Below are 26,002 nucleotides of genomic sequence, written 5' to 3' on the forward strand. Positions count from 1 at the left end.
GCTCGCTCATTCTCCCCCACCACCAAACAGGTGGGGAGGAGAACTGGAAAGGAATATAAAACTTGAGGGTTGATATAAGAACAATTTAATAATTTAAACAGAATAAAAATGAATTAACAACAACAGATACAATTGAAAGGGGGGGGGGAAGTATAAAATCCAAAGGGAAAGGGAGAAAGGAAAACAAGTGATGCACAGTACAACTGCTCACCCCCCGCTGACCGATGCCCAGCCAGTCCCTGAGCAATGATCCCTCGGCCCCAGCTAACCCCCCCAGTTTATATACCAGGCATGATGGCCCATGGTATGGAATATGCCTTTGGCTGGTTCAGGTCAGCTGTCTTGGCTGTCCCCTCCCAGTCTCTTGTGCCCCTCCAGTCCTCTGGCTGGCAAGGTCCAAGAAACCGAAAAGTCCTTGACTTAGTATAAACATCACCCAGCAACAGCTAAGAACATCAGTGTCCTACCAACATTGTTCTCACATCAGAGCCAACACACAGCACTGTACTAGCTACTAAGGAGAAAACTAACTCCATCCCAGCCAAAACCAGGATAGTTACAAAGATTTTGAAACTTAGAGCTAAATAAACCTGTGAAGATGGATAAAGTTACCCACTATAACATACCTATTCTGTTTCATGCACCTAGTTTGCTCATGTAACTTCTACCCAGCTCAACATTGTGCACAAGAGGAGTATCTACTATGTTGGGGACATTTTAAACAGATGCAATAGCTTCACAAAACCTTACACAACCTAATCTTCCATTGATTCCTACTGAAATATTACAAAAAAAATTCCAAGCATGTAAAAGAACACTCGAATTCTGAAAATTATCATACCTGATACAGCAAGAAAATCATCAATACTTGTTATATCATCCACAGCTTCAGTAAGAACATGGATGTGATTCTCCCATGTACTTCTATACATCTCCATGTTGTTTTTCACAACTTGACTTTTTGGTCTGGCAGCAAGAGCTAAAGCAGCATTAATAACCTGTACCAAAAACAGACACAAAACCCAACATCTAAATGATTATGTCTTCAGAAATAAAATTTTATGTTTTATTTAAACTTGCAGAGCAGCATTTCTGTTCTCTAAGCAAAAGCATTGCTCAGCTTTTGTTTCTGTTCTCAGCAGGACTATCAGTCAGATGTTGCTTAGGCTAACTTCCAATTTAGCTTTATAAATCAAAAAGCTAATGGAACAGGATAGCAAAAATCCCAACATTTTTTATTTGGAGGATTCATAGTATTTGAGTTTGCAAGGTATTAATACAAGGAGGTTTTTATTTACACAGACTTAAGGCACACACTTGTCAGTATGGCATACATCAGTTTTGAGTTTAAACTCTTTAACAGCTGTTACTGTTATCACAGCACTTTGATTAGAAAGGATCTTCACTGAAAGATTACTACAAGTGGAAGGTTTTGCTGGGACAACAGATATCTCTTTTAACATCAGTGGCATGGGACATAACACATACTACACCTATATAAAAAGCAGCAAAGTGGTATTCTAAATCAGTTAGGCCTAAAAATAGTAACTATGTTCACATGAAGAGGGCAGATTCCATCTAGCCCAGGAAAGACTAATTGAGGATTGAAATAATTGATCCTGAAGTGATTACTTCTACAGATACTGCTTCAATCAGTTAGCTAGAGGAGTTTTTCCCTAATATGGCTTTTTGTTGATGTAGTATCTATAAACATTATTTAAACTAATACATATCCCAGGTAAAAGCTGAACATTAATCTTAGCATTAACCTTTTTTCCCCTTCCCAATATTGCTTATTTATCAATGGGATAATGGTTTTAAGACAGCAAAACACTATGTAAAGTAAAAAAGAATAAAAACAATATGCCACACTAATCCCCAGTGTTGGCAGTATACATTCATGAAATTTTCTTGTGTGTCATTATCAAGTTATTGCACTGAAGAATAAGAACTAGGAAATTCCTCATCCTAAGCCCATCTGATATGTCTTCACAATAATTATCAATCCTCTTGACTGTTCTGGATCATAAGCTAATTTGTAATCAGTTTGGTTGGTTGGTATTTTTATATAACACATGAACTTACAAAGCTGGTGAAATTTAAATAATGACCAACTTAGTAATATTTGTGTTCTCATAATGAAGGAACATAACAATTAGGCTTTCACAAGCATACTGCTGGGATCGAGTGTTTTTACTCATGATTGTGATAAGGAAGAATAGACCACGTCCTTATTACTTTACCAGGCAGTTGGAGAAGGCAGAGAATATGCAGCTATAGTATGATTTCTTTACCAACTCAAGTACAAATGGATATAAAAGCATCCTAGTCTCCAGAAAGGAAAAAAAAAATCCCAATAGGCAAAACAAGTTTATAACGGGAACCAAGTGGACAGGTAGCAGCAAAACTGCAACTGCATTTACAGTGCATCAAGCAATAAATGCAAGTCCACCATGCCAAGCGGTTGCAAAAAATAAAGGTACTGTCAGAGAAACGAACAGTCTGAGAATTAAAACCAGAAGAAATAAATGGGAAAAGTGAGGCAAGTTTTTTGCTCTACTTTTGCACTTTTACATTTTTAAAGTGGAATACCCTATCCATTTGGGGGCAGAAAGACACAAAATTACTCTCTCACTGAAGACAGAAGAGCATCAATATCGTCATCGTAGATCTAAAAAACATAAAACTGTGATAGAAGACTGAAAAAACTGAAGTCAGTTGACAGCAGCAGAGAGTATGAAGAGAAATAGTACTTGCATAGAGTAGTTTATTCATTTCATCTATGTGCATCATGAAAAGCAACAAAAAAAAACCTTTCTATTGCAGGATGGGAAAAATTAAAAACACACCACCCCACAAAAAAAAACCCACACAAATTAACCAAAAAATACTCACTCAACTTTTTGCAGCAAAAAGCTCTCCATTTACCTTAAATTCATAAACATATGGAAACAGTAATTTGCTTAAGATTAAAAAAATCAAGAACACTTAACTGCTGAACTGAGGAAGACTACATTATTAACATGTCATCTTTTGCATTAAATAGCACTAACATACATTATTACACCAGCAGACCAGAATGATTTACTACAAGTTTTAGTAAAACAAGAATGGAATTATCATAAAGTTGTTACTTAAAAAAATGAGATAATAAATGTATTTAAATACTGTTTTAATTGTTGCCTAAATGTAACCGATCAGGAGGCCCAGCATCTCAGAATTACTACTAAATTAGTGGTGATTTACACTGTAGATCCTTCTTATTTTGACAAAACATCTGCGAAGTTATGCAGAAAACCACAAAATACACTGAATAAGGCTGACATTGTCATGCTCCCCTTTTTTCCCCAATTACTAATACCCATATGAATTAATTCATTAGACTTTCAGCTTTTTGACAATGAATTCTGCCTTCAGGTACACAGCACAGCACCATGCAGCTACCTTAAAGAAAACGTGCTACTGAACTATCCATATTTGGAAAAGAATTTAAAATTTCACTAAAGAATCAAAATAAAGAATTATGTTCATTGTGATTAAAGGCAAGAAGTAAATGCTATAGGAAAAAAGTGCTGAACAGTTGAGCAAGTTGAAAGTCCTGTGTCTGATCAGTCTTCTTTTTAAAGTGGCACAGCTTGTTGTTTCAAAAATATCTGATAACAACAACAACAATAATAAAATCACTTGATCTGCACCTCAGACAGTATGTCACTTGATCTGCACCTCAGACAGTATGGAACACTCTTTAAAAAATAAATAAATTTAAAAACAAAAACAAAATCAAAATCCACCACCGCCAGCTATGGTTTCAGCAGTTAAACAGTTTTTTAGAATACTACAGCTCACAAGTCATAGAGCGCACACATAATGAAGCCTAAAGGCTCATTTAAAAGAAGTCTGATTTCACACAGTACCCTTAAAGCCACTGACTTGTAAAATAGTAGATGTTACAAACGGGTGACAGAATACTGCTTGAGCCAGGCCCATCAAAGACTTAGAACTGACTACTCATTTTCCTTTTCTGATCATAATTTGGTTTGTTTTTTCCTTTCCCCCATAGTTTTCAGACATCCTTTCAGTGTACCCCCTTTGTTATGTGTGTTTGTTTGTTTTTTTTTTACTTCAATTTTACTTCATCCATACTCCAGATCTACAGCAGATATATCTTGATAGTGTGATTCTACTCCTGTAAGTAGGCACGCTATTTATGTCTCTTATGTGGAAAACACAATCCCAGTTCCCCACTCTCATTTACTGCCTTTTTTAAAAATGCAATTGCTAGGAAACATGCACAGTTAAAATATTGAATGTGCAGAAGGCACCTTATATTTTAGTTTGTAAACAACATTCTCTACTCCTATAAAATGCAGGACAGAATCATAGTAACTTCCAGGAAGATCAGAAGAGAAGCTCTCCCAAATGAATGTTGAGTGCAGCTTGGCACACTGCTACAGTAACGCATCATTCCTAACATCTGACAAATAGTAATAGCACAGCAATGCTGACGTAGATTAAAAGGTTGCTCATTTATTCCTCATCAGAATGCAGACATTAAAATAGAGTCACCACGGACATTGAAGCCCAATTCAAAGACACCAACAAAGTGCCTATCTCCTAGGCATATGCAAAATACAATAATAAACATTCCCACATGTACTGTTCATTTGCAGCACCACTTTGGAAACACAAGGTCTCTTCCTGCACACATTTATTTATGCTTGGATAGCCAATTGCTTCTGGCTTCTCAAATAAGTTAACACACCACTCAAGCTGCTGAAGGCTTAAATTTCCATTTACATACATTACTTCTACTGAAGGCTCTGCGAGTACAGATATTTTTTTTTCCCCCAAAGAGTTAAAGCAGGGAATTTAAGAGCTTATTAGGGTTCACTTTTATAAAGATAAGTGTACAGCATTTTCCTCTGTTATAGTACTACCTTTGGCACTAAACACACACTTTGAATAAATACTTCAAAGTAGGCAATAATACTGTGCTAAAGGCAGTCTTAACTGACTTCCAGTTTCACCAGTAATACAAACTATTTCCTTCCTTTATTAAAACAAATGCTTAAAATTCAAAAAATGCAATTGTAAGAGGTTTATGAACTAGACTTCAGACACCTTTTCAATTTTGTTACATTTCTCAGGACCAGTGGCAATGGAGTCGATCGCTTAAGGTTTCTATTGGATTGAAGATGCTTCAGCAATAGGATAAACCAGAAGATTTTATTTGCTAAGACAACTTCATTTCTCATTTGCAAGGAACTACAGACTGTGGCTGTTCCAACTGACCTGGTAAAACCAATAAAAAATCCCACACATGTGCAACTGAACAGACTTAATTGAAGTAGGAAAGGGCCTGAACTACTAACTTACCCTTTCTTTTATCCCTTTTAAAACTGACTGAGCTTTCACTTCCAAAACATTTGTCTCCCCTAAATGGCTAAATTTAACTCCCAGACATTGCAAATGAAGAAGAAAACATGGTGACTCAAGACTTGCACACAGACCATGTATTTAAAACAATTCTACATTTGGTACTCCAGGAGCACCACTTGTGGTGATAGTACATAGCACATCCTTCAGCTCCTCACAGAAACTTCTGTGGAACAAAAGCAACCCTACCAAGCATCAGCTCAGTGCCCAAACCTCTTCGGTTGAGACACAATGCTGCCTGTGATGCTCCTTCTATAGGAATGTAGATGTAGAATGCAGAATACACCAAAAATTCAGTGTAGTAATAGCGTACACCAAAAATTCAGTGTAGTAATAGTGTACTTCCCCCTTTTTTTTTTTTTTTTCTTAATATTAGCAGTTTAATCATTTTGGGAATTAGTGATTTTAGCAATTAGCAGAAAAATCAATTTCATTTGTCCTTTAGACAACTCATGTTTTGTTTTTCAATGGTACAAACCATACTAATAAGCATTACACTTACATAAATCATGTTACTCTACCTTAAGTTTTGTTTTCATCAGCCAGAACACAACACATTACAAGAAAAAGAACAAAAAAAAATCAGTAAAGAACAAGAATTTATGAAGCAAGCAACATTCTTAATGTTGGGTGTTTGTAACTATTCCAAAATTACACCCAGAAAACATGCAATGTAACAAATTCAGGACAGTGTCCATGTACACAAATAAATGGAAAATAACTAAAAGGCAGAGGAAGAGAAGCTGAAGAGAAGAATAAAACCAAATTCCCAATAAAATATATTCTAAGTTATCTTCCGCTTTCTTAGAAAGGAAGGAACAGTTGAAATTGCACGTTGGTCCTGGAAAAAGCAATAAAAATACTTTGCAAAGTACCTTAATAGGCCAGCATATGGTGATAAACCAGCAACAAGAATGCTACCTTCACCATTTTGGTCAACCTATTACTAGCAATCCTTTATGTCACAGATTTGTTACAGGAAAGAGAGTGACAGAAGGACTAACAGCACTGGTAGCATATATAAACTGTAGTATAATAGGGAGGAGATACATGACAATCTTCGAATTCATAGAAGGCAGCTTTCTGAATAGGAGAAATAAAACTGCAATCTCTGCCACAAGAAATAGGACAGGAAGTAGTGGACAGAACTCTAGCAAGAGAAAAAGCTGTTCTGTTGTGTTGTTTGTTTTTTAAATAAAATGCCTAACTGAAGGGACAGTTAATATGCACAAAAACAGATGGCCTCAACAGACTCTAAACTCTCCATCACTAAGGTACTTAAGAGCAGGGTAGTTAAAATATTGGCAAAGAATAGATTAAATCTCTAAACCAGGGGTCCACAAACTTTTTAACCAGGGGGCCGGCACGCGGACGAAGTGGCAGGCAGCCATCTGCGGCTGCTTGGTTTCCCCCCCAACCCCCGGCGGGGGGTTCTGTAAATACCGGGGGCCAGATTGAGGACACTGGGGGGCCGTATCCAGCCTGCGGGCTATAGTTTGAGGACCCCTGCTCTAAACCATGGAAGAGCTGCTCCTGTACTGGTGGAAGAAAGAGGAGAGGTAAAGTGAACTACACATGACACCAAAACAGAGCTAAGAAGAAATAGTTTCCTGACTTGATAACAAACATTTCTTATAGTACAGGAGAAGAGCAGTTGTTCTAATACTGCCAGGAAGAAAAGGCATCAAGGCTGGCATCAAACAGGCATCATCTACGGACTGTGGAACATTTTTTAGAGTTGGGATGATATATTTGTAATTATCTTTTTTTCCCAATCCTAACTGTAAATATTTGAAAATGTTATAAAGTAAACAAATACTCACCACTAGTATTTAAAACTCAAAATGGGAACACATTTTGGAAAGCATGTTTAAAGCAACCAGCATACATTTTATACAGTTAGTTACTTTTTTTAAGATATAAAACACACACAAAACCAATTCACTGGCAATCCCCGTATAGGCCGGGGATTTTACAAGAAAGGTTTTGAGCTCCTGCCAGGTGGAGATCTAGCCCAAATCCTGTTTCTAGGATGTGGACTGAACACATCTGCAGTGGTCAGGACGAAATACAACTCAGCCAACAGAGAAGGAGCAGATCTGTTCTGCCTTTGTTGCTCTGATTCCAGAACTGGTTCCTAAACCATACTGTGAGATGGGAAAGCTTGCAAACAGCTTTCAAGAACAAGTGTAACTGCAGTGCTTTCTCTTACGCTACCGGTGAGAAACATGCACAGGAGTCCTCCCAAAGCTAGGCTCTGCAGCACACAGACTTCTGTACAATTTTTAAGTATTAGGTTCTCTCCTCCATATATCTAACATTATACAACCTGAGCTACCAATACAGCATTAAGAGCACTGGCTATACAACCATACCAGTGTCTGCTGCCCAAAGGGTCCAGGAGATGGTCTACAAAGACAGAAAAATGGTGGCCAAGTACGAGCACCCAATTAAATACCCTCTGAGCTTTTTAAACCAAAACAGCACCTGCACATCTGATCACATTTGGACATTCCACAGCTGCATACGAGAAATAATCTACATTTTCTTTATTTTAACATCAATATCAAAGACACAAGAACTTTCCACATATAATACATAAAAGCCCATTTCTGTTTGCCTCTACAGCAGCTCCCTCCAGCTGAGACTTCACAGTTTTTATTCCTGTCACACTTGACCCAATTTCACAGGATCGGTTTCCTAAGCCAGGGGCTCAAAATTTCAACTCAGTAACTCTTAGGTCACATCGGTCCTGTTTCCATTCACCACATTAATGAAACAGTTTAGGTTTTAAAATGTGTCCATCAAGACTGAAATGCTGTTCTAACTTTTCTGTTCAAGCCTCCAATAAAGCATTACCTGAAATTTCTGGTTGATTACAATAAAGTCTTTTTTTCCCTGGTATTTTCTTCTTTGTTTTGGTAGATTTACCAGGGGATTGCTTCTACTAAAAATAACAATGACGCTATGTAAGACTTTTTCAGTATCAGAACCACCATGAAATTTTTATCTTGCCAAATGCAGTAAAGAGGTAAACTGCTTGGGAAGATCACAATTGTTACAAAACGTAGTCAACTTTATTAAATGAGTGAATTCTGAAATTCAGACAACTCCAGGTGTCTCTGGAAATAAAGTCCTGAAGCCTTCACTAAATGCAAAAACTACAGCACAGGCAGGCATCCTCATCTAACAGTACACAGATTGCACTGGACACAGACTGGTAGACTCTAAGGTTACACACGATCCACAAATCATCTAGTCTGACCACCTAAGTAATACAAACATAGAATTTACCTAGGGCTTCCCTCAGGAAGTTTACAGCTAGAGGTTAAATCAGTTATGTTCTATACAAAGACTGTTAATACTGATTTAAACATTTCAGGTGACAACGTTCCTTAGGGTTTCCAAGGTAAGTTGTTCTAATGTTCAATATTCTTATAAGACTTAACTCCACTCTGAATAAATGTGGCTTCCACAAGTGTGTCAACATCTACATTCTACAAACAATTCAGACTGATACTAACAAAATTAAAATCCTGTCATAGCTAAGTTGCAGAACAGGATATAGAACACATGTCTTTGTTTTGCCTGGGAAACATGTCAAGGTGGTCCATGAGTGGACAGTGAGGTGGATTGAGAGCTGGCTGAATGGCAGAGCTCAAAGGGCTGTAATCAACAGCACATTCTAGCTGCAGGCCTGTAGCTACCAGTATTGAGTCCAGTCTTACTCAACTTACTCATCAATGACCTGGATGAGGAGACAGCAGGTACTCTCAGCAAGTTTGCTGATGATGCAAAACTGGAAGGAGTGGCCAATACACCTGAAGGCTGCGCTGCCATCCAGCTAGACCTGGACACGCTGCAGAGTTGGGCAGAGAGGAACATAATGAAGTTCAGCAAAGGCAAATGTAAGGTCCTGCAACCAGGGAGGAAACGCCCCACGCACCAGTACAGGCCACTTAAGCCCTCTCTCATTTGTAACTGAATTCTCAGGCAACCATTTACCTCACTTTCGTCAACATCTGTAACCAGCCTTTTGATCACCTGCATGTTTCTATGCCACTGATATTTTCATAATCCTGTCTCTACAAGGAGCTTGCTACAAAGGTGAATGTGTCAGTTTATCTGATGTACTAACAAAGGTTGACAGTCATTATTGTGCTGCCCTGAACAATTATCCTACCAGAACTAACTGTTTTCTGTATGCAGTATCTTTTACAGCTACATGCAACAACATCTCAAAAGCAGCTACAACATCAAAAACAAGAACTTCAGAAAATGTGTTCCCAAAATGACAGTCTTTTCTATTTAGGACTGAATTCACACTTTTGAAAACAAGATCGTAAGACTGGAGTTCCGATTAAAAAAAAAAAAAAAAAAAAAAACACACAAAAAAACCCACCAAAAAAAAAAACCACTCCTGACACTGAATTTACGTTTCTGGTAGTTTTGCATTCTGTCCCTCATTTTCTTTTCTCCAAGGGCCACACTATGCCACCTTTATCCACACCCAGCAGTAAACAAAGTTACAGTGTTTACAGTTACTAACATTTGAATCACATCAGCATGAAAACCACAAAATCTAACCAAAGCATAGGCAAAACTTTGCTCTTCAGACTTTACTGTCTGATGATTGACTACTTCATCCCATCCTTTAAAATGATGACTTGCTTCATTTGCTGTGCATGGATGGGGTGTTCATCTCTAAGGGAAAGGCATGGATAACTACACAGAAAAATAAAATCTAGCTCTACAAAGTATGTAAATGGAAAATGGACTGCACTCAAACCTGGTTCAGGACTCAGTTCTCATGGACTCTGCCAAAAGGGACTTTCAGACACACATACCAGAAGTATAGCAGTTGTGCACAGATTACAAAGATTTAGTACTGATCCGCTGCAGAAATGTAAAAAACACACTCACAAGGCAAAGTCCAGATGGGTACTTCACTTGTTGCCTTCTCTAATCTCACCAAACTGGCAAGATCAACAGCCTGTAAAGCTGGTATTTCTGAAGAACTTGTGTTCGTGGAAAGTGTAAAAGGCCACAAAGTTCTCTTAATTTGCATGCAGACCTAATGTCTCCAAAATCTGATACACAATTGAGAACCCAGCCCAAAACACTAAACTAACTCAAGCTATGAGCTGAATGTAGGCTGGAGTTTCTTTGGAGCCAAAAGTAAATAAATGGTCTCCAGTCAGTTCTTCCTGTGTATAGAACAGCATGCTCTACATTCATGTAAATAAACAGAAACTGAATCCAAAGCATATTACTTGTCCGCTGAGGTTTGTTACTGGAAGATGGAACTCTGTAGCTCCACATTTTTGTAGCTGAAGTATCAGCAAGGAATAAAACTCAGGTCCAACTATTTCTGATCCAAAAGAACCTAAGGTTTTGCTTCCTCCTTTCAAAAATGATCAACTGAATATCTAAAAACCAGTATTGCAGCTGGGATGGAATAACTACTTGTCATGGTACAGTCTGAGAACTAACTGGCTGTGGGACAGCTCTGCTGGAAAAGGACCCGACATCCCACTCAACAACATTTTAGAATGCATATCAGCAGCAAGCCCCAGCAACAACGAAAGCTAACAGCATAGGGCAGGAGCATAGTTAGCAGAATGAAAAAGACGACACTTACTAGGTCACATCTAGAAAACTGTGACCAGGTGTCCAGCTTTGGACCCTCTCTCTAATACCAGACACCAATAAAGTAGAGCAAATTCAGCAGAAGGCCACCAAGATGGTTAGGGGTTGCAGCTCTTACCCTGCAAGGAGGGAGAGAAAACTGAGCTTGTTCAGCCTGGAAAAAAGGTGGCTTCAGAGGGACCTACTGCATTATGAGGGACTCAGTGCATATGAGGAGATTACAAAGATGACAGAGACCACCATACATGGTGGGAGGACATTCTGACAGTTGTCAGAAATTGAGGGAGGTTCTGATGAGTGAGAGCATCGGTGTGCACAAGAGCACTTTTCATACCAAGGTCAGTCAAGCAGTGGAACTGGCTGCCCAAAGAGTTTGTGCAGTCTCTGTCCTTGGACGTTTTCAAGACCTGAGCAGTCCAACTTTAGAGAAAACCAGTCTGAAATTCAGAACTGAACTTGCTTTGAGCAGAAGGCTGGGCTACAGACATCTTAACGTCCTTTCCAAACTGAATTGTTGTATAATATTGTTCTGTAACAGACAATTAGAGAATAATTACGTGACACATACTTAGTTACTAACATTGACTCCTTCTGTGGCAAGAACAACTCACTTCTCAGAGATGCCATAAGACAGGTAATAGACTTGTAAACAGATAATTATGAATAGATAATGCAGCAATATCATGGAACTATTTTCTGACACAACAGTCACTACTAAAGAAACCACAGAAACATGTTGGCAGCCTGCTATTTTTGTTCTCTTAACAGAAAACTGTGCAGAACATTATTTCTGTCAAACTGTGCCTTGTATTTCTCTTAAACAATGCAGTGGGGGGGCTTAAATATCCAGACATCCCCAAGCTCTGTAAGAAGGCATACATATTTACTACTAACCAAAAAAAACCTGCAAGCAAAAAAACCCACCATAATGATAAAAAGGCTCAGGGATATATGATGCTGTTTCTTTGGCATCTGCCATAAAAAGCCATTAAAATAGAAGTATGAAACCCCCCTAATAATTTAAAAGCTTTGAAAGCTGAGTATCTTGTATACAAAATATCTAATCATAAAATGTATTTCTGTCAATATAATTAAATAAAACTGAGATCATGCTGATAACACAGCTGTAGAAAACAGAGAAATTCTACCTGAGGGATAAATGTATTCCAAGAGTAAATCAATTACTTGCTATATTTATTAATAAAATCAAATTCAATTGTTCAACAAATTTAAAAGGTGAAATCTACACCCACTGAAAACAGCTAAAGGGAGATGCAAAGTTAGGGAAGATCATCTAATCACTGTATCAAAAGTAACACATCAGTGACACAGCAAGATTGTACTTCCACAAGAAACTTCCCTCCTCTTCTGAAAACAGTAAAAGTTCCACCCACAGCACACTGCTCTTTCACAACATCCTGAGAACTTCTACCTCAGAAGCCTTACCCAAGTACTGATAGTTATAAGGTTAGGTGTACAGATGGTATGATAGCATAAACACATGACCGTAAATTTTTGTGTTATATTCGAAAAGATTAAGACACCTATTGCTTCAGACAGGCACTCAAAAATTCCAACAAGAAATAATTATGCATTAAGAAGAACACAGCATTCCCTAGAACACTACATGCAATGGATAAAATACTTAAAATAAATTCTGACTAAACATAGAATTTCAAAGTCCTGTTTGCAATCTCTCTCTGTTTTAGCAGAACTAGCATTTAAATAACCTACTGTATGATTCTGTTTCTTCCTCCTTTCCAATCATTTAAAGCAGGAAAAAGGGATTGCACTGGACATATTTTCTTTGATAGTGACATAGCTGACTATGTTTGGTACTAAGCTTTAGAAATATGGATTTCCTTATTCCAAAATTATCAGGTAACTTTAAGCTTCGAGAAAAGGTCATTGAAGAAAGCTGATTCTAATCTAGTAAAGGCCTTCTTGATAGCAACCATTAGGGGCAGATTTCATTTCCACATTGTTATTACATGCTACTATCCAAGAATCTTGCAAATAAATTAAGAGCACGCAGCTAAAGCAATCCCTCAAGAACAAACAGAATTGTGGAGGAGAGGGTAAGCCAACAATACTATGAACATTATTGGTCTGATACTCCAGGCTGAAAATTAAATACAATCCTGCGTATCTTTATCTCCTGATGTCTGGGCAGTGGTTCCTAGTAATACACAGAAATAAGTTTTTATTACATTGGGATAAAATTTTTGGTTTTTATGAAAGCAATTTCTGCAACTTTACACAAGCTGAGGTGCTTAATGCTGCCTTTGCCTTGATCTCTAACAGCAAGACCAGTTACCCACTGGGTACTCAGCCCCCTGAGCTGGAAGACAGGGATGAGGAGCAGAATGAAGTCCCCACAACTCGGGAGGCAACAGTTAGTGACCTGCTGCTCCACTCAGACACGCACAAGTCTGCAGGAATGGATGTGATCCACATAAGAATACTCAGGGAGCTGGCAGAGGAGCTCACCAAGCCACTCGCCATTATTTATCAACAGTCCTGGCAAACTGGGGAGGTCCCAGAAGAGTGGAGGTTAGCCAGCGTAACACCCATCTACAAGAAAGGCTGGAAGGAGAATCCAGGAAGCTACAGGCCTGTCAGCCTGACCTTGGTGCCAGGGAGCATTATGGAGCAGATCATCCTCAGTACCATCACGTGGCATGTGTGCAACAGCCAAGGAATCAGGCCCAGCCAGTGTGTGTTTGTGAAAGGCAGGTCCTGCTTGACCAACCTCATCTCCATCTAGGACAAGACTACCCACCTAGTGGAAGAAGGAAAGGCTGCAGATGTTGTCTACCTGGATCTTAGTAAAGCTTTTGACACCATCTCCCACAGCATTCTCCCGGAGAAACTAGCTGCTCATGGCTTGGACAGGTGTACTCTACACTGGGTAAAGAGCTGGCTGGATGGCCAAGCCCAAAGAGTGGTGGTAAACAGAGTTACATCTGGCTGGTGTCCAGTCACAAGTGGTGCTCCTCAGGGCTCAGTCCTGGAGCCAGTCCTGTTTAATGTCTTTATCAACGATCTGGATGAAGGGATTGAGTGCACCCTCAGCAAGTCTGCAGACCACACCAAGCTGGGAGGCAGTGTTTATCTGCTTGATGGCAAGAAGGCTTTGCAGAGGAATGTGGACAGGCTGGACCAATGCGCCAAGACCAGTTTTACAAGATTCAACAAGGAGAAGTGCCAGGTCCTGCATTTGGGTCACAACCACCCCATGCAATGCCACAGGCTTGAGCAAGAGTGCCTGGATATCTGCCTGGTGGAAAAAGACCTGGGAGTACTGCTTGACGTCCACCTGAACATGAGGAGCCAGCAGTGTGCCCAGGTGGCCAAGAACACTCTGGCTTGCATCAGAAATAAGTGTGACTGGCAGGATTAGTGAAGTGGTTGTTCCCCTGTACTCGGCTCTGGTGAGGCCGCAGCTCGAATCCTGTTTTTGATTTTGGGCCCCTCACTACAAGACAGACACTGAGGTGCTGGAGCATGTCCAGAGAAGGGCTATGAAGCTGGTGATGGGTCTGAAGCACCAAGTCCTATGAGGAGCAGCTGAGGGAACTGGGGTTGTTTAGTTTGGAGAAACGGGGGCTCAGGGGGGACCTTACTGCCCTCTACAACTGCCTGAAAGGAGGTTGTTGGCAGGTGGTTGTCGGTCACTTCTCCCAGATAACAAGTGACAGGACAAGATGAAATGGCCTCCAGTTGTGCCAGGGGAGGTTTAGATTGGATATTAAGAAAAATTTCTTCGCTGAAAGGATGGTCAAGCATTGTAAAGGCTGCCCAAGGAGATGGTAGAGTCACCGTCCCTGGAAGCGTTCAAAAAATACATTGATGTGGTGCTTAGGGACACAGTTTAGTGATGGACTTGGCAGTCTTGGGTTAGCAGCTGGACTTGATCTTAAAAGTTTTTTTCAAAACTAAATGATTCTTTAACTCTATGAAAATATGCTGGGGTTTGGGTTTTTTTGTAGGTCAGATAGCAGGTGCTTGATTTGCATGAAATCAGTAATTTCAGTTGTTAAGTACTTTCTCTATTTTGCTACAGTGAAACTGAAGTAATGAAAATAAACAAACATTTCTGTTTCTGCCTTATTGAATAGTGTCTGTAAATGACCCAGGGAATGTTTTGGATAAGATACTCAAACGTACAGGGGGCAGATTACACAAATCCCCTAGTTTATTTCAAGCATCAAAAGTGCATTTTGACACTTAACCAAAAAACACTTTTCCTCAAACTGTCGGGTTTTTTTCATACCCAGTATCCCATGTCTTGCTTAGGATCAAGCAAACAGTAATAACAGTCAATTACTGTAAACAACTTTAACTACAGTTTCAATTCTCTAACTAAACAATTACTTCTTGTGTCCATGGTTTGTGTATGTGGGGACAACTAGATGCTGCTCAGAAAGCACAGAACACAAAATTTTATTGAGCCTTAAGCAATGCATTCTCAAATGCAAATTTTAATGTCCAAAGCAAGTTCTTGAAATAGAAGGCTAAAATATTCCTCAAGACCTGCTGATATATGAAAGAAAAAATGTTTAAAGAAGGTTCAAAACTAGTTCTATTTATATTGTTTCATTTTTTACGTTACACACAAAACCATAGTGGAAGGCATACCTTCAACAGTGCTCCATCCAGAACTGGAGCTCTGCTATCTTCAGTTAAGTATAACATTAAATTGAGAACAAAGTCTCTTGATATAGCAATGCTTTTTAGAGATAAAAGTTTTTTCTGTTTTCGTAGGCTGTGTAAATGCTCCATCACAGTATACCAACTACACCAGTATAAAAATTGTCAGCACTGGTGATAGCTGAGTTTGCTGACCAAACTGGTGTAAGCCATATTGTCAACAGCACAAGTTATACTCATACAGCTACAGTACAGCTTTCCAGAGTGCAGGCATAAAGGAAACTCTCCATAGGAGTTCACAGTCTTGGGGCTTGATCTTGAAAGGCATTCAGCATTAAAAACCTGTGTCTCAATACAACACCCATAATTATCAATTAAGTTAGTTGCATACTGATATTACAGTATAAGAATTACACTTATGTTTTTAGCGTTCTGTTTATTGGATTTCATATCCAAGTAAATCTTTAGTCCAATTTATAGTGCACTGCATATAAAACAGAAAGGTCCTTATGGGCTATTCATTCATGTAGCAAACTTTGCAGAGATAAATTACAACTGCAATGGAACTAGATGTGTATATTCTCTATAGTACATCCTCTTACTATTAGTGGTTAATTAATATAAACATCCTTGACCCAGGGCAACTACAACCATCCTGCTATCCATGCCTAGTCTGATTTCCTGGGTATCAGAAGTTATGTGGTTTAATAGTTCAATTATTTGAGGAAGTTAACTGAAAGGGACAGTTACAATTCAGACTGAACAAGGTAATTTAAGACTGCAGTCTATTTAAGATCCTAGCAGAAAAAGATGTGGACAATATATTAGGGAAAAAAAATGTGAAAGCCAGCAACACTAAGGTTACCACAGAGCTTTTAACAAACGCAAAATGTTGCACAAGTTGTCTGTGTAGCCTAGCCAACCCTAAGAAGAGTCCTGAAAGCACTATGAACCCACAATGTGTACACAATGCCATCACCTCATCTGAAGAACTGAAATTTAATTTCATCAATTCATTCTGTGAAGGTATACAGGAGAAGTACAGGCTTGAGAAACAACAATGAAAACAGAACAGCTGAAAGACACAGTAAGATCTGGGAGCTAACAGATTAAGACAGCATCATGAGCATTATACAAATGCATCATGACAAATCAGGTATATTCTATATATTCAGGAACAAGGTGGGACTTCAAGAGAATTATTTCCAGTAATATTTTATATTAATGGATTTAGCCCACAAGAATCAGCATCATATGATTTTGTCACAGCAGCAGATTTCAGTTACATTCATACAGATAAAGTGGAATACTGTTCCTTCAAGGGAATAACTGTTTGTTCAGGGATACACATTTCCATATATAAGAGCATAAAACTATCACTAACACTGTGAAGATTTTACAGGTTCCTCCAAAACAAATATTCTGTCACGCCACCAGATGTTACACTGAAGTAGCTGCAAAATGAAGCCAATATAACAACACACTTTCTCTGTCCCCTTGATAAAACTGTAGTCCCAAAGATCCTCACCACTTCATTTTGAGGGATTTGTGTTGGTAGTTTGTTTTCTTGCCCTACTGAAGTATTTCCCACCAGGAGTTTCAAATCACTTTTTTCCACAATTCCCTCAAGTAAAATCGTCTGCAGCCAAACAAAAAACCAAAAACAACAACAAAAGACCACCACCAAACATCCAAACCCAGAAGGAATTAAGAAAATGGTGGAAAGTGAAAACAATGTATTATCAATGTTTTAGGAAGAAAGCGGGACATTCAGGCAAAGTAAGTATTTCTACACTTCCTCCTCATTTTCATTTTCTGTCCTGTATTTTGCCTACACAGTCTGTACACCCGATGAGCTAAAAGAAGTGCAGATGGCAATGCAAAACCCTCGTTACTTTCCAGACAGTGAGCATAGTTAAGGGCAGGTAATGAGAAATTAAAATAAAATCTTTTCTCCCCCCTCCTTAGGAAGGAATCTTTATTCCTCTGTTATGATAAGAAGAATTTCTGAAGCCCAAGTACAGTGACTCATTATCATGAAATTGTGTCCCCACACATCATTTACATTATGATCCTGTAAAAGAGGAGCCCAACACTACCTAAACGGTATGTCACCCACCATCAAATGATTACTTTTTCCCTCCCACATTGCTGGTGCTATTTTTCTAATGCCTTTTTTCTATTTTCCACATGCAGAAAGCCCAACAGAATATTTACTTAAAACAGGATCAAGAAAGAGGCAAGCTATTGCCTCTAATAGAAAGATGTACCATTAAGGAAGTAAGAAATGGGTTGATTTTTCAAGTGTTACTAATTGTTTACACACGCCATGATTTAGATACAGGTAAAACAGATGTTTGAAGGATGCAGTGTGTTATGTAGAAAGAGTTCCTAATAAGAACATCTTTCCCAGAACACTAGGCATGTATGGATAATAATTCTGCCTAGGATGTATGATCAACCATCAACAACAACAGTCTACTTTCTTCAAGATCAGCAATGCTACAGTAGAACACAGTTAGTGTGACTGCAGTTATTAATTCAAAATTAATTTTGCATTTTCCCAGAAAAAGCGAAAAGCAGACAGAAGTGGTATAATGAGAAACACATGTGCCTTATTCCTATTTTATGCATAAATATAAACATGAGTTCACGTCTAGCTAGCACATCACATCACACAGCAATTTCCAAAGAAATCAGAAAGAAATTTCACTTAAAATTATACTGTTTAAAATAGTGACAGCTTCAGGGCAGTAAGTGAAGATTTTTCTAACTCAGAAGAGCAAATGAGACTCCATCAGTATCAACAATAAAGCACAATAATTTAAGAGATACAGGAACCAAACTGGTGCTGTACTTGCTACTTCTACTATTACTTCCAAAGCTGTTCTTACTGATACATTTCCTAATGCCTTTTAATTTAGAATTTTTTAGAAAAGTGGAGAGTTGAATTGCCAGATATATTTTGTGGTTATCATTCTGCAAATATAACACTGAAAATCCACTTGCAGACCACATTACCTCTCTTCGTCTTCTTTAATGACATTTTAACATTTTACTTTCCAGGAAGAAATCATGAAAACACAAGAAGGGCAGTCAACTGCTGCTTTGAATTTTATATTACTTCTACAGAAACCATTTAAAAGGTCAACTTAAAAACTCAGAAACTCATCAGAAACATGAAACCAGCCAAAATTTCTAAGATTGACTTCTTCACACTTCTCCAGGTCAGACACTTCCCTCAGAGACATACCAGAATTTCCCCAAATCACTGAAGTCTGACCCTGCATCAGTGACAGGGAGAATGTGGGTGTGCAGGGGAAGGGGGTGGGAATTATTGTGCCTTTGCTTTCCAAGCTTGTGCAGAAAACACTAGAAAATGGCAGGCTTCTTCCTTACCACATACAAGAACATGGACCATGCAGTCCCACCCTGTCAAGTGCTGCAGCTACCTCAAACTTATCTCTACTTCATTCACTTTCCTTGGTGCTTGCCAGACTAAGTACTTGCATCTGTTCCCCACCATCTACATCATCAGCCACCTTCAGGCTGCTGAAGCACTCATAAGGATCCCATCAGACTTCCAGTATTCCAGCTGAAAAACATCTCAGAATTAGGTAAAAAGCTTATGACAGTGATATGCCCAAAGCCATAGAACAGTTATGCCAGATGAAACCACGTATCAATGATTTTAGCTGCTTGCTTCAACAAGAGGAATCATTCCCTTGTCAACCTATGCTATTGATACCTCTCTGTTACTGCATGCTATTAGCTATTTACATACTCTGCTCTTCGTTGTTGTTTGCCCCTCTCTTCCAAAACCCATACAGAACTACGTTTCTTAACAGTGGTATTATTTTTCTGTCTTGCCCTACTCTAAGCTTTCCTACTATATGACCACCCTCCTCCCCAGATGCAATAGGCTTCTTTTATCACAAGTTTCTAATAATGTTTTATTGCCTGCCTTTCCTTCCCTGGCATTCTACCGCAGGACTGTCACCAACAAAATGTGGCATCTCAGGAAAACTTATAAATTCAGAAAAAAGAATGAAGCTGAAGAGATGAAAAAGAAATACCTTTCCAGGAAAAATACTTTCAAGTTTTAAAGGCACAGGGAAAAATAAATTGTTTATAAAACATTCATAGCACTTTGGTGCAGTATCAATCTACGGCAAACACACTCCAGAAACTCAATCATTCTCCTGTCTTATGTCCACTACCTACAGGTGGGGCAAGCAGAAGAGAAGATAAACCAGAACAGCTTCTGAATTGCTAAAGAATTTGAGGCTACTCAGGGCTGGTATTTTTATTTAATATTCTAAACTGAGAATTTGTGGAGGATTCTATTCTAACACAACAGATACTGAAAGATTAAATTTAAGATTGAAAACCTCAAGGAATTTTGTAGTTAATTATTCTCTCTCCAAGTACTACCATAAAACAGCCAAGCAGTCACAGCCAACATAAGACTTTCAGGGGAATCTAAGAGTCATAGTATTTTACTGTTTTTCCCTTCAAACTGTTTATTGCAGAAGTTCAAGCCAAAGCAAGTATCTAGTTAAGTCTATTTGTGTAACACCATAAAGCATTAGCCTTTCCAATGCATTTTGGTGGCCCACCGCTTTAGGAGTCCATAGTACCCCAACCAGCTAAAAATGCCACATTTTATCATCTTTTTAAAACAAAACTCCATTTCCATAAACAGAAAAAGGCAACATCCTATAACTACTCATGTCAGTAAATGATGCTAGAGGATATGAGAAAGGTTTTCTTCTTCGTATCATTTTCAGTCCTTGTCAGATAGCCAGACTGCAGACTGGAGCACAGCTGCTTTTATGTGTGTTCCTTTTCTGCAGATCACCTGTCACAATAAGACTGCAGCGTTCTGATGGTACAAAGGATCACCCATCCAAATAGGATAGTGTATTATTATGATACTTGAGGACTAGACCAACAACTTTTTCCATGCAGTGTCTCCCAGTAGCCATTAACACCTATCTACTAATACTGAAAACAAACATTAACTTCTAATACCAAAGCTGTGCCACTGTCAGTTCAACTTGGCATTGGTCTGCATTGCAATCAAAAGCAGTGGCCTGCTTCTCCTGACTCCTCTTCCCTCATTCCTTCCCTGGAGCCAGCAGGCAGTATTCGATCATTCATTCAGCCATATGGCAAACGCCATCAGGCAACTGACCTGAATGAAAACTAACCTTACTTCTTTCCCAGGTTAATTCTCAGCTGCATCAGTTTCCTGATCCAGACTGTTGAATAGCTGTAGGATTGCTACTGTTAGTCACAAGGGAAGGAGGCAGAAATAACAGCTTGAGAATAAGGAGGGAGATCAAGTCTCTAGCAGCACTGATGATAAATGCCAGATTAAACTGGCTGTGGAACAAAGATTTAAGAGAAGGAATCAAAAAGAAATGTTCAGACTACCATAACTATCAAGATTAATGACAATTTATCCAGTAACCTAAGCAGCACTGCATGTGTACTTCACTAAGATGGTGAAAACCTACATGAAAATGTATCTCTTCAACAAATATCTTTCTTTTAATTTTAGAAATATTGTTACTAAAGCACAACAGGTACTTTTAATTAATCTCTCAATTGAAGCTGGAGATGGTACTTAAGAAGATGTCTGATACTGCAGAGATACTAACATCTGTTTTCTCTCTTTTAAAGCAGATGGTAGAGAACTCACTGATTTACCATGTTCTCTCCAATACTTCTGCCCTTACACAAGATTGCTGTATTTGAAGAAAATTGTATTAAGGTAGATAAAAGGAGATCCCACACAGTTCAACCAAGAAGATGAAACAATTGTGGTTATTAAAGTGATATTGGTGAAGAGTTTTTATAAGGCTAATAAAAAACTCCTTCAGGGTCCCCTACCATTTAATGTACCAGAACAAATAACAAAATGGATGATTGATTTTCTCTCATGAAAAAGTAAATATACAGGAAATGTAAATTGCTAGCTTCAAAAATCTACAGCATCATAAAATATATAATTAAACTCCAATACTCGAAAAATGTAACACATCAGAAGGTGCAGCCCACTTACAAGCTATCAAGTCTCACTTCTGCAAGCGAGAGTTTTTGAGTTTGCTCAATACAGCACCTACTTCCTAGAAAATAACACAGAAGCACATAATATCCATCTATCTGTATCAGCTTGAAAGGGCTAAACAGTTTCAGTGTAAAATGAAACTTAGCTCAAAGGAAAGACTAAATCCCCCTACTACTTTTTAATAAGGAAAACACAATTTTCTGAAGATGATTTTATAGGACATTAAAACATAAAGCTGGAGCAAAACTTACAGAAAGCATAACAAATTTATGATCACAGTTTTAAGAAAGAATGCAGAGAATGTGCAAGCCTTGCTTGGAAATTAGAGCTTCCCAGTTGAGTGTTCGTATGCATGGGGCAGACTGCTGTAACTGTTAGGCTGCTGAAGGCTTTAATACTACTTTGCACTGAACTGTAGGTGTAATCAGTGTACTCTGGAAGAGGACAGAATACAAGCAGCTTGTGGACTGGATTGGTGCTTTGTCCGGATTTCTTCGAAGTATGTTAGAGGTCAGTGCTCAGGTAACCCCAGTCAATACATACCACACGTTGTCTGTTCCAGTCTTCCACCAGCAAGGCTGTAGAAGAGCAATAGCTGCTTTCAGAAACAGTTATCAACAGGACTTTTTTGACTGTTGGCCATGTCAAGCCTGCTACTAGCTAACTGCAACTGGTATGTACTGGTTTTAAGTTCTGTAACCACCTCAGCTAAACAAAACTGACATATCCTGAGTCAACCATTAATGGAGAGACACAAACTAGAGCCACCAGTTAATAGGCAGATGACACTTCATGCTTCTGCACACACACCTGGGTTGGGAAAAATTAAGGGTTTATGGGCCAAAAAAAGAGGCTGATGAATATCCTGGCTAGAGAAACAATCCTGGAAGTGAGGAAAGACCCCGGAGGTCAGGAAAACATGTGGAGACAAATACTGTGAGACACCTAGGGACCTTAAAACAGTAAAATTAAGACAGCTGATTGCCAACAGATGTATAGGACAAAGCTACCCTAACTTTCGCCCAACCTTCCAGGACTAGCAGCAATCTCCCTGCTGGAAAGGGAAGCTGAGACCTAATGAAAATACCACTATGGGGGAAACAAATGAGTGAGTGTGTTGTATCATCAATCAGATTAAAACTTGATCTCCCTGGTTCTTAAGTAAACCCATAATACCCAGATCTACTATGGGTTGTAACACTGTCTTGCTTGTGACAAAGCTTCTGGCCTACCACAAGGTGCTTGTTCTTTATCATATTTACCCAACAAATGATAAGTAACAGGCACTACTTTTTAGCCAACAGCTCTAACAGCTCGAATACAAAGGGAAGACTCAGGCAGAAAGCATTCTCAGAGCCAGTATCACTATCTGAGCATCTACGCTTCACACTGGGAGTGACCGCAAATTTAACTGGCTCAGCATGCATTTCATATCCACTGAATCAATGTCTTCCTCATAATACATTCTACATCAACAACAGCTAGCTATAAAGGACATTTATGTCTTTGCAAACTTCCTCCAGCAGCTTAGGAACTAGTTCTGAAATATGCTGTAATATCTGCTTCAGGTTCTGATATATTCCTGGTTAGATGCAAGTTAAGAAGAGAAATGAGGTTACAGCTGCCTACACATTTAAAATAGCTGAAGATACAATCACTTTCTCTTTTTTTTAAGGCTGTTTTCCCTCATCTCCACTTTTGTTTTTTAAACACAAAGAACAACTCAACCTCTAATGGGTTTCCTGTTAGACAGATTTCCTTCTCACCTAATAGCTTTATAACTACATGGTTTCTCTCTCTCAATACTTACGAGAAAAACAGAGCTCACTAAAAATACTAAGATCTGAGGTTCCAGTTATACCAGTGTATATCTTGCCTTTTTTAAAATAGCTGATAAAAATATTGCATAAGATTGAATGTTTTTTAAAAAATTACCGCTAAACACAGATTAAGCTAACATTCATGTGTTTTTCCTGTGTTCTGCTTGCTTTCGTGATGTACCAGAACAGTTGTGGCTCACTGCAGAACTAACCAGTCTGCGCCATCTCACTAACTAGTAAGTAGCAAGCTCTAGCGAGATGTCACCTTCAAAGGAAGCAAGCCTGAAATTTGCTTTTTCAGGTATGGTTCTTCCAAAAGAAGCCCAAACCTCCTGCTTCTTAAAACTCTCCAGGGATCTTTATGCTTATAAAAAGGCTTTAGCCAGGGCCCTCTGACATGCCAAAGCTCTTCCCAGCTGCTGCATTGACACTAGCCACTTCTGATCTCCACTTTGAAACAACTGTTCCAGCTTTAGGCTCGAGGTTATTCTTCCCCTCAAAAATATCAGTTCAGGATCTGTTTGCATTAATGCTCCTAGCACTCCCTGGCTTCCATTCCCTCACGGAAGAAAACACCCTTATGTCTCATTATGTGCATCACAGCACTTCCGCTATGTATGCTTCTAATAAATGGGAGTTTCAGAGAGAACCTGCACGCCGTCTCCTGCCTCAGCTCCTGTTCAACCTTGATTCTCTGCTCGCCACCAACACCATATCCTTGCCCCAGGTTAAGCTGCATTATCTAAGGCCTTCAACTCCATCCAAGATGAGATCAATGGCTTCCTTCTCACCTCCTCCCTCTGTCAGAGCCTGCTGCAGAACCCATCCTTATTCCACAAGCTTATCCCTCAGCAGAGCTCCCCAGCCCAGCAAAAACAGAGGCCAAGCTTAAGGGAGGTAAGGAAAGACAATCCAGTACTAACACAGAAGCCAGGTCAAATAACAGGCTATATCCTCCTTATACAAAAACACACATGTTTTTCTAGGTCTTTTCTCCCTTTTCCTCTTCTTGTTGGCCTGCTGTGCCAGACATAATTGTTGAACCACCTGAAAGCTTACTAGCCTGTAAAAATGTAAAACCCTACCAAGAATTAAGACAGAAAAGCCAGACCCTTGTCTGCTAATCTCTGGTTTCCTACATTTAGGATATTTTTCCATCTCTATATTGACAGGTTTACCATCTATCAGGTATCTTTGCCTATTCCAGAGGACTAATTATTAGAGGAACCACAGACTTCTTCAAACATGCCACTGTATTAGCAAAAACAGCTCTACAGATTTATATCTGTGCTGTTCAAAACCACTCATTTGCTTCTGTGGGTTCTTTTCCTTTTCTTTCATTCTCATGCACTTCATGAGATCATGATTTGATCTGCACACCAGGAAAGTAACATGGATTCTCGCACAGAACAAGTGACATTGTAGATTTTACCTACTTGACAACACTAAAAAAAATTCCCCCAACCAAAAGCTAGTAACATGAACAGAAATAATTCTACCTTCATCAGAACCTATGCTAGCAGCTCTTCATTTCTTTATTCTATTAATTATTATTGACTTTATATTAAATATATATAAAACTAATTTCTCATGAAGTATTCATGAAGCTTCAGGAACAACAGGCATTATGTGTTTTCAATCAGCTCTAATATACATGCCTAGCTTATTTCATGTATTGAACAGTAAAAATATTTGCTAATAATCTCACTTGAGATAAAAAAAATAGTCAAGAGTTCAGAATTAACCCTCTACATTTTAACTACAGTATAATTAATATAACATAAGCATAAAGGATTTTCTCCAGGGTTTGCCAATTCTCTGTCTGTTCCCCAGTGCTACATGGGAAGTTTTGCTTGGTTTTGCTGCTGAGTTTTTTGGTTAGTGTGTTTGGGGGGTGAGGGTTGAGGTTTTACTTTCTGTTTTCAGATTTTAATCCAAACTAAGTGATTCCCTTCAAGAAACATATTTTTCAGAACACATAAAACCCCATTTTTTACTCCAAAGATTTAAGAACATTGGGAAGTTCTACATGCAAATTTCCCCATTCCAAACTCTAATTGATATGCCCTGCAGGGATCTTCAGAGATAAGTCTTTCCCCTGTGGAGGCATTTTAAATGATACGGCATAATCTGATTTACTGAAAAATGCAGGAGCCTTATTCTGCTATTTCTTACTTAAATAAAATGTCAGTTTCTTTCCCAGGGAAAGGTCCTTATCTAAGAAAGCAGCAAATCCTGCACAATGAACATACCGTTAATAGTAATACAATCTTATCATGTGCATGCCACATTCTCTGTTTAGACAGATGTACAATCATCAACTAATGCACCCCTGGTTTACCTTGAGGTTAAAAAAAGAGGCGGGGAA

At 38.8% G+C, this 26,002-nt stretch overlaps 1 protein-coding gene across 3 annotated transcripts in view; it reads right to left on the bottom strand.

Annotated features, from left to right (window-relative positions):
• CTNNA3 (catenin alpha 3) overlaps window positions 1–26,002 on the bottom strand; it is a 523,251-nt gene that overhangs the window by 155,889 nt on the left and 341,360 nt on the right. For all 3 annotated transcript variants that reach the window (XM_080402757.1, XM_080402758.1, XM_080402756.1), the window contains one exon: window positions 842–998. In XM_080402757.1, the coding sequence (XP_080258883.1) occupies window positions 842–998 (157 nt within the window). The remainder of the gene's footprint in view (window positions 1–841; window positions 999–26,002) is intronic.

This window comes from Falco punctatus (assembly GCF_963210335.1).
Source record: "Falco punctatus genome assembly, chromosome: 9".
NCBI classification, from domain to species: Eukaryota; Metazoa; Chordata; class Aves; order Falconiformes; family Falconidae; genus Falco; species Falco punctatus.